This window comes from Panthera leo, chromosome A3, assembly GCF_018350215.1.
Source record: "Panthera leo isolate Ple1 chromosome A3, P.leo_Ple1_pat1.1, whole genome shotgun sequence".
Lineage (NCBI taxonomy): Eukaryota > Metazoa > Chordata > Mammalia > Carnivora > Felidae > Panthera > Panthera leo.
Window position 1 is genome coordinate 85706818 of NC_056681.1, and position 14659 is coordinate 85721476.

At 43.5% G+C, this 14659-nt stretch overlaps 1 protein-coding gene across 3 annotated transcripts in view; it reads left to right on the plus strand.

Moving 5' to 3' along the window:
- ARHGAP25 (Rho GTPase activating protein 25) overlaps positions 1-14659 on the plus strand; it is a 90169-nt gene that overhangs the window by 39209 nt on the left and 36301 nt on the right. For all 3 annotated transcript variants that reach the window (XM_042932528.1, XM_042932527.1, XM_042932526.1), the window contains 2 exons: positions 2766-2965; positions 12630-12717. In XM_042932528.1, coding sequence (XP_042788462.1) covers positions 2766-2965; positions 12630-12717 — 288 coding nt within the window. The remainder of the gene's footprint in view (positions 1-2765; positions 2966-12629; positions 12718-14659) is intronic.

Consider the following 14659-nt stretch of genomic DNA (forward strand, 5'->3'; position numbering starts at 1 on the left):
CTCAAAACATTCATGTGACATCTGCTTGTTTCTCTTCCTTCCTGGGCTGGCTTCATGTGGTGACATCACCTCAGAAGCCAACTAAAGGCTCCTCATTATGCCCCTGTTAGGAAGGTGGCCGTCCCTCCCAAGTCTGATGCTGCTTCAGGTGAATGGTCACATTGGGCTAGGCTATGCTGAGGCTATTAAGCTGAAGAAGAACTCCCCCAAATTTGCTGGAATGCCTCATTCTTCCATTTTTAAACAAATTCTGTGTGAACCATTCTTTTCATTTCTGCCTACAATCTATCCTCTTTCTAGGACAGATAGGAGTCTTTGCAAGTAATGGTCTCTGACCTAGAGAGACAGAGCTGTATACAGTTCTTCAAATTCCTTCCTCCCATTGTATTCTTGCCAAGACCCTCCTATCATTCTTTTAGATCATTTACGCAGACTTACAGTACGTGACTAGCCTCAGAGTGGCTGTTCTTTGAGTGACAGGTGGAAGATTGGAAGATCATGAAGACAGTAGTTAACTGAGGAGCAAGATCTAAGATAAAATTCTTTTTTTTTTAATGTTTATTTTGAGAGAGAGAAAGAGCATGAGCGGGTGAGGGGCAGAGAGAGGGAAAGAGAGAATCCTAAGCAGGCTCCGCCCTCTTAGCACAGAGCCCAACGTGGGGCTCAATCTCACTAACCGTGAGATCATAACCTGAGCCGAAATTAAGAGTTGGCTGCTTAACTGACTGAGCCACTCGGATGCTCCTAAGATAAAATTCTTAACCGGGGTGCTAGGACGCACTGATACAAAGCAAACCCTTTGCAAACATGCTGCCAAATTGGCATCAAAATGTCAAATGACTTTTTTCTGCAACTGAGTTTCTGCACTGTTAAGATGATATCTGTCTAAAAGGAGGAAGAATCAAGTATGCTTTGTCCCCTGGTGTACCACATGGTATGATCTCTCCAATTTCTAGTGGGAGGTGAGGGGTCACTGCAAGTTACAATGTATGTGACAGGAACAGAGGCTCCTTGTGAGGATCAAGGGAACAGAGTCCTCTGGAGACAGCAATACAGGACTGAAGGGTAAAACATGTAAATAGGGGGATAACTCTGAATACAATTAGTCTGTGATGTCATATAAAATTCTGGTATCCGGAAGTATGCCATGAGCATAGATAAAGTTTGAAAACCACAGGCCTAGAAGCAGATAGAAAGAAAGGAGTCAAAAGCAATAGGAAAAGTTGTCGATTCAATGCATTAAAGATAGGAATGAAGGAAGAGAAGAAGTTGATTACAGAGCAACATTCTCAAATGCAGAAGGAAGTTTAGGAAGCTGTCAGAGATGATCTCCAACCTTGTCGCAGGAAGTAATGTCACCTGTTAATAAAACTAACAAGTGACTTTAGCTTACTTTGGACCAGGTACTGTCCAAGTTATATATATTTATATATGTTAGCTTGTTTAATCTCCACAATAATTCCATAGAATTATTATCCTCTTAACAAGCAAGGAAACTGAGGCTCAGAGAAGTTTTGTAATGTACTCAAGCATCCAAGAGCCAGAAAAGGAAGAGCTGGTCTCCAACCAGGCTGGGTGAAATGGGTAAGAGTGAAGTTGGCTGCATTCAGCTGCTTTTTGCACGGACCTGCAAAAGCTGAAGAAAGGGGCTGTAAGACAGAGACTTCTTCCATCAAGGATAGGAGTGCAGGCACTGGGGGCTGGCAGCATGTAGCCAGGATGGCACTCTGATGTGGTGGAACTCTGTAGAAGGGCACTGTAGAACTGGCAGGAAAGAAGGGAGGTGGGGCTCAGAGGATATGTTCAGCAGGACCACAGGCCTGCTGATGGATTGCTGGGGAGGGAAAGAAAGGAGACAGTTATCCCACCCCGGAGTTACCTTGGAGACAAGCTGTGGACACTTGGATCTGATCCAGTGACAGCAGAGCTCTGGTGTGAAAACAAAAACCAACTGCGAGATAACAAGGGTTGAGGGTCTGAATTCAGATTCCCCTGCTGTTTTCTGCTGGCAGATTTCATTTTCCTTTCCAGAGCTTGTGTGTCGTCAGCGCATGGAAGGGCCCATCTGGCTGACCCTGTGGTAGGAAGGCAGCTACAGTGAGGCCCCTGGTGGAGCATAAAGGGCTGTAAACACTCTCAGAGGGCAGGGGACAGAGCGGCACTCAGGGACACTGGGCAGGAGCATTCAAGGAGGTGCCAGCTTCCTGCACGTTGGGGGCGTGGACTGGGCAGGGGGTTCGGGGCCTGCTGGGGAGGCACGCTGCCGGACGACGCGAGGTCCCAGCGGGCGCGCCAGCTCCTGCCCTGGGGACAGTGCCCGGCCAGCTTCCGGCTGCCTCTGCAGCTGCGTGGGAGTCCCCGAACCCTCCGAGCGGGCACTGTTTTCTCTCTTGTCAGATACCGACTCCCACGCAGGAAAAAGGAAGCACCTTTTGTCAGATGCTGCGGCCACTTCCTCTTCAGAAGGCTCCAGCCAGCCTTTCTCTTTGCAGAATGACGGGGCCGGCCTCGGGCTCCGGACTTCTTACGCATCGGGCCTCCGGCTGCCTCCGGTTTCCCTGTCCCCGGCCAGCCCGCGTCCTGAGCAGGCCCCTCGGCTGCCCTTTGGGGGTTCGGGGCTTCGTCCCTCCTGCAAGCCCGGCCCCGTGAGCCCGGCCTGACTGGGACGCGGCCCCCTGGGGCTCCCTCTGTGGCCTCGGCGCCCACCCTCTCTGCACGCCGCTTCATGTCCCTCAGCCAGCCTGCCTGTCTGTTCCTCTCCACAGCTCGGTCCAGGAGCGTGATGACCGGCGAGCAGATGGCCGCCCTCCACCAGCCGTCCGCCCCCAACCCGCTGGAGAGGCCCATCAAGATGGGCTGGCTGAAGAAGCAGAGGTCCATCGTGAAGAACTGGCAGCAGAGATACTTTGTGCTGAGGGCGCAGCAGCTCTACTACTACAAGGACGAAGAGGACGTGAAGCCGCAGGTACCAGACCGGCTAGGCTGTTGGTCTCTGTTGGCAGGGCTCCCCTGTGTGCGCACGCAGGTGGGGGAGGCACCCGCAGGCCTTCTCCCTGGGGCTGGACCCGCATCCATCCGAGAAGTGTTCCCTTTCTCCTTTCCACCAGTTTTTAGGCAGGTAAACTGAGTCGCAGAGATGACAGGTGATCCTCCACGGCCAAGATCGGGGGTGCACACTGAGGAGCTTCCCAACCGCAGCCCTTAAGTCAAGGCTGGCGACATGGTCTTGGAGGGGTCGCGGTGTATGAGGGCTCAGAGAGTGGATTTGTGTTCAGGAGAATTGGTTTGTTTGATTGACCAATATTTATTGAACATCATTTATGTACTGGACATAGGTACATATGTCCAGGATGTTCTGGACAGGTTGTTCTGGATACTTGAAATCAACCAGTGAGTAAAACAGATAAAAGTCCCTGCATGTAGAAATTAGAAGATAAGGGGAAAGACAGAAAGTAATAAATAAGGAGAGTATGTGGTTTGTTAAGAAACAACTAGTTCCAAGAAAAAAAAAAAAAAAAGAGTTAAGGAGAGATCAACCATTTGGGGGATGTGGTACAATTTTACAAAGGGTGGTCAGTATGGCTGAGGAAGAGAGGCAATTAGTCAGGTGGGTCTCTGGGGAAAGAGGGCTTCAGGCAGAGAGGAAAAGCAGTGCAAAGGCCCGAAGGTGGAACCTGCCTGCTGTGCATTGGGAATAGCAAGGAGTCAACATGGAGGCAACGGAACTAGGGAATGAGATGGGGTCAGAGAGGGGAGGGCAGACTTGAGGGTCACAGTGCAGATAGCAAAGAAGACCACTACACTGAGGGCTATGGGGAAGCACTGGGCTATGGGGAAGAAAGGGGATATTCTTTGGCTTATGTTGTAAAAAGATGGCTGTGGCTATGGTGTTCAAAATAGATTCAGGGCCAGAGGCAGGAGGCATGGTGGTAATCTAGGTGAGAGGTTGTGTCATTTAGAATGTCGGTGGGAACTGTGGGCTAGAGGAAGATGATCAGGTTCTGGGTATACTTTGAAAGTACAGCAAACAGAATTTCCAGATGGAATGGATGGGGTCAGAGAGGACTTTGGTCCTAAATCTTGGGACTAGTGATTCCTCATGGCCAAAGTAGTGCATGAAAGTGAAAGGGGGTGCCATTAACAATTATCCTGGGACCCCAGGTTTAAACTGCATGTCTTGGAGCAACCAGGATGACTGGCCACCCCATCTAGAGCTCATGTTTGTGGAGGTGGAAGAGCGGGGTTGGCCAGAAGGAGCTTATTTGGGAAGACAGATTCCAGAACCTTCTGGATTCAGAAAAAAAGCCCCAAGAAGGGTAAGGATATTGAGGGTGGATGGCAGGGTAGGTAAAGAAACTAGACAGTCATTTTGGGAGAGTGCAGTTCTCTTTAAGAATAAGCTTCGGGATCTGTGACACATCAGCAGCACCTGGTTAAGCAGGCCCTCCACTTGAGGGCTGTGGGTGTCGGTCACTGCAAAGGTTGGAGAAGGGCCAGAGACCCCACCACAGACTGGGTTCTTGCTCAGTGTCCTGTGCCTGGTAGCCAGACTTTCTTTTACTTTACGAACAACCCAGGCCCTATCAGAACCAAGCAATTATAGGCTAAGGTGATGGTGAGTAGCCGATGTATGAAGTCTTCCCCTGTGCAGATTGAGGGAGGCGGCACTAATACATTAGCCTTCCCAGATCAGCAGAAAGGATGGCTCAGTGGGGTTTATTTCCACGGGGTGTAGACGGTAAGAGGTGTCATATGTCCAAGCTTGTGTTCTTTTCCTGGCTCTTCTACTGTCTGGCCGTGTGATTATTTCATTGTTCTGGGTCCTCCTTTCTTCTTTTGTAAAATGATACAATCATACCTGGCCTGCACTTATCACAGGCTCAAAATAATATGAAGCATGTGTAAAAAACTGTTTTGTGAAAACATAAACTGATGTCAAGGGTTAAATAAATAATTGGAGGTCCTAGCTTCTCTCCTTTACTTCTGAAGGAGGCAACTCAAAATCCTCTCAGGATTAAAGTAGCCTAGGATAATTAGGTAAAGCTTCTTCTAGGATGCCAACTATGGTTTTTTTTTTTTTTTTTTCCTAAAGGAAATCTGTTAATATAATACGATCACTAGGTTGAGATCAATAGGGTGAGATCAATAAGTCAAATAAGGAAAAACTACACAACCTCTAAATTGTGGCTACAAGAAGCATTTGATAAAATCAATTACTCATTTCAGATATAAAAAGTTTTTAAAAGCTTTTAGGAGTAAGATGATAATGTATTAGAAAGAAGATTTTATTTTATATAGATGTGTTTTTTTTTTAATCACAAAAGCTATCTGTGTGCATGGCAGAAAATTTGGGAGATGCAGAGAGCACAAAGCAGAAAATGAAAATTATCCCATTAACAAGAAATAACCACCTAAATCCTCACTTCTTCTAGTTCTTTCTATACATATATAATTAGAAACTCACTTATTCTAAATACAAATTAGTATAATAACATTCTTTAATTTAAAAATTAATGATAAGTCATAAGTTATTATTAAATATTCTTTTACAATATAATTCTTAATGGTGGCTGAACAGTCTATTGTATGGGCATTCTATAATTTATTTGGGCTGTTGTTTTTATATTATTATTACAAATAAGAGTTAACTGGGCATCCTTGTCTGCTTTTTGTATATCCATAATTATTTCATTAAGGTAAAGGAAAATCTATTAAAAATAAGGTACTTTGGGGGTGCCTGGGTGGTTCAGTCGGTTAAACGGCCAGCTCTTGGTTTTAGCTCAGGTTATGATCTCACAGTTCGTGGGTTCGGGCCCCGTGCTGGGCTCTGTGCTGACAGTGTGGAGCCTTCTTGGGATTCTTTCTCTCTCCCTCTCTGTCTCAGCCCCTCCCCTGCTCACACACACTCTCTCTCTCTCTCTCTCTCTCAAAATAAATAAACTAAAAAACAAACTTTAAAAATAGAGTACTTTTTCAAAAAAATGTTTTTATTATTTATTTTTGAGACAGAGAGAGACAGAGCATGAGCAGGGGAGAGGCAGAGAGAGAGGGAGACACAGAATCCAAAACAGGCTCCAGGCTCTGACTTGTCAGCACAGAGCCTATCGTGGGACCCGAACCCACAAACTGCAAGATCCTGACCTGAGCTGAAGTTGGACGCTTAACCAACTGAGCCACCCAGGTGCCTCCCAAATAATAAAGTACTTGTTAATGCTATCATTTAATGTTGTTTTGAGATTCATAGACATTGCAAACATCTAGAAATGGCATAAAAGTTACAGACATTAGCTAAATTCTTGGAAAAAAGTAAAGGTATATTTCTATGCTATGTTTCATACCATTCATGATTCTGGATAGACTAAAGACTTAAATGTAAAGAAAAAAAAGTTCATAAAAATCCTAGAAGAAAATGCAGTTATCTGCATAATCTTTGGAAGGCAGGTGTTTTTTTTTTTTTTATTTTTATTTTTATTTTTTTTTCAACGTTTATTTATTTTTGGGACAGAGAGAGACAGAGCATGAACGGGGGAGGGACAGAGAGAGAGGGAGACACAGAATCGGAAACAGGCTCCAGGCTCCGAGCCATCAGCCCAGAGCCTGACGCGGGGCTCGAACTCACGGACCGTGAGATCGTGACCTGGCTGAAGTCGGACGCTTAACCGACTGCGCCACCCAGGCGCCCCAAGGCAGGTGTTTTTTAAGCATAGCATAAGCAACAAAGACAGCACATGGGAAAGACTAATTTAATTGCATAACTAAAGATGTCTGTATCTTAAAAACCAACATCATAAAGTGAAAAGGCAAATAATAAGGAAGAATATATTATATATATGAATATCATAAAGAAATATTCCTAATATTTAAAATATTCTTTCAAATCTATTTTTAAAAGTCCAAATAGTTCAATAGAAAAATGAGCAAATGACACAAATAGACAATTTACCAAAGAAATATAAGAGCCAATACGTGTATATAAAAAATTCAGTCTCAGTAATAATTAAAGACATGCAATGTAATCTAACAAGGCATCACTATCCCCTTAACAAATTAGCAAAGATTTTCCAGAAATTTCAGTGTTGGTAAGGACAGAGAACAGGAGTTATAATGCACAGCTGATGAAAATGAAAATCTGTACAACCTTTCTGGAGCGTAATACATGCCTTTTTAAAAATGCAAACTCTTCAGTGCACCTGGGTGGCTCAGTCAGTTAAGCATCCAATTCTTGGTTTTGTCACAGGTCATGATTTCATGATTAGTGGGTTCAGCCCTGCGTAGGGCTCTGTGTTGATAGCATGGAGCCTGCTTGGAATTCTAATAAATAAATAAATAAATAAATAAATAGACTTAAACATTTTTGCAAAATCTTAGAATCTGATTCCAGGAATTTAACCAAAGTGTTTGCTTAAGACTGATGTAGATAATTAAAAATCCCTGTACAGATTTTTACCACTGTATTGTTTTTAATAGTGATATTGAAAACAATGCCCAGTAGTAGGGGCTAAGTTATATCAAGGAATTTTTATATATTTATACAATAGAATACAATTCTGCTGTTTGTGTCCTAAATTTATATTTTTTAAAATAGAAAGATATCCATAATATTGCTTTGAAAACAAAACCAGAAAAAGCCAGTTTACATCAGGGGATGATGTATGTACTAATCCCATTATTGAGGGAAAAAATAATGAATCTCTATTTATGGAAAAAGGCTGGGAAAGAAATACACAGACCCGTTAATGGTTATCTTTGAGAACTGGAATTTCACACAATTTTTAATTTTCCTCTTTTTTGTCCATTTTCTAATTTTTCTATAACAAAGGTATAAATTTGTTATAAATTTATTTATTTTTATTAAAATTTTTTTTGATGTTTATTTATTTTTGAGAGAGAGACACACAGAGCATGAGTGGGGGAGGGGCAGAGAGAGAAAGGGAGGCACAGAATCCTGAGCAGGCTCCAGGCTCTGACTTGTCAGCACAGAGCCTATTGTGGGGCCCGAACCCACAAACTGCAAGATCCTGACCTGAGCTGAAGTTGGATGCTGAGCTGAAGCAGGCCCCAGGCTCTGACCTGTCAGCACAGAGCCCAACATGGGGCTCAAATTCATGAATTGCAAGATCATGACCTGAGCTGAAGTTGAGGTTGGAGACTTAACCGACCGAGTCACCCAGGTGCCCCTAAATTGGTTGTAAATTCAAAAAGAACACGCACACATTCTACCCCTTTAAAAAATCTCAAACAGAAACCCCAGTGATCTTGGAGCATTCAGATGAAAAAGGCTCTCATGTACATTGATGATATGCAAAAAAGTTGGCAAAACTTTCTAGAAAACCCTTTTGGCCAGATTTCTAAGAGCGACAAAAAATATCATATGCTTACACCAAGTCAGTTTGGTTTTAGGAAGTGATCCAAAAGAAATAAGATACATGCAGTTCTGTTTATAATGAGAAACTTTGAACTTAATGTCCAACAAAGGAGAATGACTAAATAAATTATGGAACCTATATGACAGACTCTTGTGCATACTCCCCGGGAAGCTTGGGGCTCAACAGAAGGCAGTCTAAGTGCATTTCTTCCCCTGAGGTCTCAGCAAGGTCTGTCCAACTTTAACAGCACAATGCTCTGTAAGTCTATAACTTACCTTCATAGAACTCATTCCCAAAGGTTCTTTGTTGGGGAAACTGTTTAAAACAGAACCTCAGCAAACTGCCCTCAAGTCCCTACTACAATGATGGTTCTAGACAATCCTCGATTAGTTGTCCCCTTGGGTCATCTCCCAGCTTTCTGGGACGTTCCCGCAGGTGGCTGTCAGTGGTGGGAAAGTGTTTCACAAAAGGCTTTCTGGTGGTGAGCTGATAATGATGCAGCATTAGCCAATATCCGTGGTGTAAATGCCCCATCATGGCTGATTCAAGCTGCCAACATGACATCACTGAACACAGAGTTGAGAAGAGACATGCGAAGCACAATGTTTCACAGTACTTTTACTGCACAGATAGATGTAAATAACCACACATACAGAAATAATAGTAAAATCTAGTAAATAATTAGGAAACTATGAATTCTGAGTATTACCTTTTTTTTTTTTTAAATAAAATAGTTCATTGTAAGCTTACAGAATTTAACTTTTGATACCAGCTGTGGTTAACAGCTGGTTCACATTGTTCTTGAGAATGTAACAGTTTGTTCTTGTGAGCTGCTGTGAGCACACCACTGCCAGGCTGTCCACTCTGCTTCATTGCCCTAGGACTTGTGGCCTCCAGCATACGTGCCCACCTCCTTCCATCTTTGTACAGAGTCCACCCCAGTCGACTGGCTGTGCAGGTGAAAGGGACAGTTTGGTCCCTTCCCTGCCTGGGGCCATTTCCCTCCTCCCCATCAGTGTCCCCACCACCACTACTGTCTCTGTTACCGCTTCCCACTCTCCTCTCTTCATTTATGATGTTCAGGGCTCTTGTGCTCAAGCTGAGAAAGGGCTAGGGGCACCTGGATGGCTCAGTCAGTTGAGAGTCCAACTTTCAGCTCAGGTCATGATCTCACGGTTTGTGGGTTCAAGCCCCGTGTCGGGCTCTATGCTGACAGCTCAGAGCCTGGAGCCTGCTTTGATTGTGTGTGTGTGTCTCTCTCTCTAACCCTCCCCTGCTTGCACTCTGTCTCTCTCTCTCTCTCTCTCTCAAAAATAAATAATAAACATTAAAATTTTTTTTTATTTAAAAAAAATTTTTTTAACATTTATTTATTTTTGAGACAGAGAGAGACAGAGCATGAACAGGGGAGGGGAAGAGAGAGAGGGAGACACAGAATCTGAAACAGGCTCCAGGCTCCGAGCTGTCAGCACAGAGCCCGACGTGGGGCTTGAACTCACGGACCGTGAGATCATGACCTGAGCAGACATCGGACGCTTAACCTACCAAGCCACCCAGGCGCCCCTAAAAAAATTTTTTTTTAAAGATGAGGAAGGGCTTGCAGTTTTTCATTTATGTCTTGGTGGGAATAAGTTTAACTGATGGTTATTTCTTCTAGCAAGTAAGTGGGACTTGTAAGTAAAGCCTTACTTGTCATTCTGAAGTTCCACTGACTGGGATTTGAATCACAACTTTCCTATTAACTCGCTTTGTGATCTTGGATCAGCTCAGTAACCTCTCTGACCCTTACTTCATCTCTCCATTGGGGAAAACAACAGTCTGCCCTTCACAGAGTTTTTATGAAGATTTAACATGATAGTGTATTTAGGGCATTTAGCACAGAGCCTGGCACCTCGTAACTGCTCAATAAATGGTACTAATATATTTTGTATTTTATTTTTACTGTTTTGGGATGAAGGTGATTTGGGCATATCAAATAATAGTGTAGAGAGGTATTTAGAAGAGGCAGACACCTCTGAAATTATACTTTCCTTTTCTTCTGCCAGGCAGTGCTCTTTCTTGTTTAAAAATAATACAGCTTTTGGGGTGCCTGGGTGGCTCAGTTGGTTAAGTGTCTGACCTCAGCTCAGGTCATGATGTTGTGGTCTGTGTGTTCGAGCCCCGCACTGGGCTCTGGGCTGACAGCTTGGAGTCTGGAGCCTGCTTCAGATTCTGTCTCCCTCTCTCTCTGCCCCTCCCCTGCTTATGCTCTGTCTCTCTCTCTCTTTCTCTCAAAAATAAATAATCATTAAAAAAAATTAAAAAAAATAATACAACTTTTTATTCTAATGCCATCACTCATGCAAAGTAGGCCAGCTGCACAATCTCAGGGTCATTTTTTTTTCTGAGGCCATTGATATTATTTAAAGATGATGATGATCATGTAGGTGGGAGTTATTTTTAAGTAATAAAATTAGAGAAGTGTAGAAAAATGCAGAATTCCCTTTTATAGATATTTTTTTCTTTTTCTTTTCCTCCTTCTCCCTCTTCCTCCACCCCATCCTCCACTTCTACTCTTCCTCTTCTGTCTTATTCCTCCTCCTCCTCTTTTTCTTCTTCTTTTTCTTCTACTCTTTTTCTCACTCAGTCTTAGACATTTTTATTTCTAGACTCTCAAGAAACATTTATTCTTTCAGGCTCCTGAGCTGATCTGAGAGTTTGTTAAGACTGTCAAAAGTTTGGAAATAACAGAAGTAAAACCAATAAATCACCAAAGTAGTAATTAGTAAAAGTTTACTGTGTACACACCAGAAAGACAGTTTGCAAACTGGAAGTACTGAAACCAAAACGTGGAATGAAGCTCAGGGATATATTGTTATAAAGCGGCTTTTTAAGTGAGAAAGCAGTGACAGTTTATTCTTCACAGTGATTACTTACAATGTTAGAATTTCCTTAAATGATAGGGAATTGGTCAGTGATTACAGCTCAAGTTTTGCTTATGATTTCCAGAGGCATAAGCAAGAAATGATCCAGGTCAAGTTTGTCTTGCAAAGTCAGTGAAATGGAACCTTGTTTGTATGACTAAATGGGTTTTATTTGCTCATGGAATTTTCAAGGCTGATCTCTGTTTGTTTTTGATTTTAATAGATTCTTTGATGCCAATCCTGTCCATTCACACTCTGTTCCAAAGACACGTATGTTTACCCAGCTAGCATCAGACACGCTGCTATCATGGCCAGTGAGAAATTCTGACAAGCTAACCCTACAAATAAGCTGTGTCCCTTTGTGTAGTCACTTAGACTTCCAAAGCATTGGTTTCCTCATCTACAAAAGAGAAGTGACAAGTCTTGCCATGCTTCTGATACGGAGCTGTTGTGGGAATCTAATGAGATAGCGCATGTGACCGTGCCCTGTAAGTGGTAGAGCACAGAGCAAACACATGCTGGAAGTGACTTGTGTTTCTGACAACATATGCGCATAGAAGAGGCCACATGTCCTTCGCGCCCTCAATCTCTGCCATGGATCCATGATCCTCCTCCCCCCTTCCAGGGGCCGTTGAGCTGATGGGTCCCCACCACCTCAGCTTTAACTCACTTCTGAGATGAATTACCATTTTGTCACTTACTAGCTCTGTGACACTGGGCAAATGTCATAGAACCTTTCTGATTCCCAGTTTCCTCACCTGTAAACGTGCGTAACGATACCTTGCTGGGAGGATTGTTGCAAAGACTAAATGAATAATACATTCAAGGTGCTTAGCAAAGGGGCAGACACTTGGGATGTGCTGCTCAGCAGCTCTTGCTGCTACTAAGTACCCCCATCTTCTTGAATGGTTACCTGTGGTTCAGCCCCCAGTGGACTCTCTGGCAGCCGGGCAGGTAGAATGGTATGCCACACTACCTCTGTATACTATCTCTGCAAGGCCTACTAGTCTCTGCCCTGCTTACAAAGATCAGATGTCTGGTTTGGCCAGGAAGTCAGGTGGTTGGAAAAGTATGAGGAGACAGGTGTCAGCGATGACACCCTTTCCCCTCATTCTTCTGTCAAGATTTGTTCTTTTCTCTCTAGGCACCTAGCTTACTCTCAGATAGCTGTCACTTAACTTGACAGAGACCTGAATAGCAGAAGGGCCCCATTCAAAACTGGGATGCTAGCTTTTCATGTTCCTTTCCACCTATCTCCCTCACCTATCCCGTCGTTATCCTATCTGTCCTTCAACTTAATTTTAGTTTATAGGTGACCAAATTGCTGCTTATCTTAAGGAGCTAACTTTTGCTCTTTCAGGGTTGCATGTATTTACCAGGAAGTACGATCAAGGAGATCGCCACAAACCCAGAAGAAGCGGGGAAGTTTGTCTTTGAAGTCATTCCAGGTAGGCAACCAAAGTGGGGATACAGGTACATTATATTCCCATCTTACTTCTGGATCCTAGAAGTCAAGGCTGAGTCTGTCAACCAGCTAACCAACCAACCTAGTAAGAATGCATAGTTATTCTGTATATAGTTAATGAACCTATACTAGTTCATTAGCCTGCAGGCAAACTAAGTGGGCACATACTTGTAAGCCTTTCGTCAGTGCACGCTTGCAGCCAGGTGTTCCCTAGGCCCTGGGACACTGCTCGGAAAAGTACATCATTCCCGCTCACTGAAAGGAGCTCGGTTTTGAAGCTGAGTGAGACACTAAAATTAATAGTTAAAATATGGGGCCCCTGGGTGGCTCAGTCGGTAAGCGCCCGTTTGGCTCAGGTCAGCCCTGCGTCGGTCTCTGTGATGTCAGCTCAGAACCTGGAGCCTGCTTCGGATTCTGTGTCTCCCTCTCTCTCTCCCCCTCCCCTGCTCGCGCTGTCTCTGTTTCTGTCTCAAAAATAAACGTTAGGAAAAAAAAAAGAATCAGAGATTTAAAAAAATAGTTAAAATATAAATTGAGTGATGTGAAACTGTCATTTTGGTAGGTCAAAAATGGTCTACAGTCAGTAGTCACATATGGTTCAACATGACCTAATAAGAAATGACAGCCCCAAATTACTGAGCACTTAATACATGTCAGGTGCTGAAATTCACCTATTGTGCGTGTTAGCAGCGCACTAGAGGGTGCTTTTTCCCAGGCTAGAGTTACCTTCCTCAAATACATCTGGGGCAAGGGGAGGCTGTCTTTGTCTCAAGGGGAATCCATGTTTGTGTGAGCCTAGCATGCAACTCTTCCTCTGAGGAGGAGGAGAGATGGATAAACCGTCAGATAAAAAAGCAAAGGAGTGCAGTTTGGAAAGGAGACCACCTGGGAAGAGCTGAACTTAAAAAAACAACTTGTTTTTCTTTGTTTTCTATAGTAATAGCCAGTTTTAGGATTGATTTCTACATTATAATTTCCTCTAGTTATCCCCCAAATACCAAACATTTACATGGCACTAACTCTGTATCAGTCACTATACCAAGTGTACCAAATATATTTCTGCTTCCCCCTGTCTCTTGCTCCTTTGCCGGCCCCAGCCCCACCGGGAACTCCAGAACTGCTGGTCTGGCTATGCAGCCAGGCTGACACAGCAGGGGAGGCTACGAGTCCCCTGAGTGGGCTCTCCTTCCCTTAACTGCCTCCTTACCACTCACACAAGGCAGCCATGTGCATAAGAAATGACAAGGAAGCCAACATAGCAATGAGTTTAGAGTGCCTGGTCTGTAGCCATGCCACCCAGCTCCAAATCCTGGCCCTGCCACTTTCTATTTGTGTAACTGTGATCAAGTTATTTAATTTCTTCCTGCCTCTGTTTCTGTATCTGTGAAATGGGGACAATGATGATGACAGTGAGGGCTGATGAAAAGTATATTTGGCACACTGAGTATAGTGACTAATAGATAGTGCCTTATAAATGTTTGTTATTTGAGAGATAACTAAAGGAAATTATAAGGTAGAAATCAATCCTAAAATTGGCTATTACTATAGAAAACAAAGAAAAACAATTTTTTTTAAGTTCAGCTCTTCCTAGTTGGCCTCCTTCCCAATGGGCACTCCTTTGTTTTTTTATTGCATTGTATTGTATTGTATCGTATTGTATTGTATTGTATTGTATGTATGTATTTATTTATTTATTGTCAAGTTAGCTAACATACAGTGTATACAGTGTGCTCTTGGTTTTGGGAGTAAATTCCTGTAATTCATCGCTTACATGAAAATACAACACCCAGTGCTCATCCCAACAAGTGGTCTCCTCAACGCCCATCACTCATTTCCCCCCTCCACTGCCCCCCCATCCCATCAACCTTCAGTTTGTTCTTCTCATTCAAGAGTCTCTTATGGTTTGCCTGCCTCACTGTTTGAAA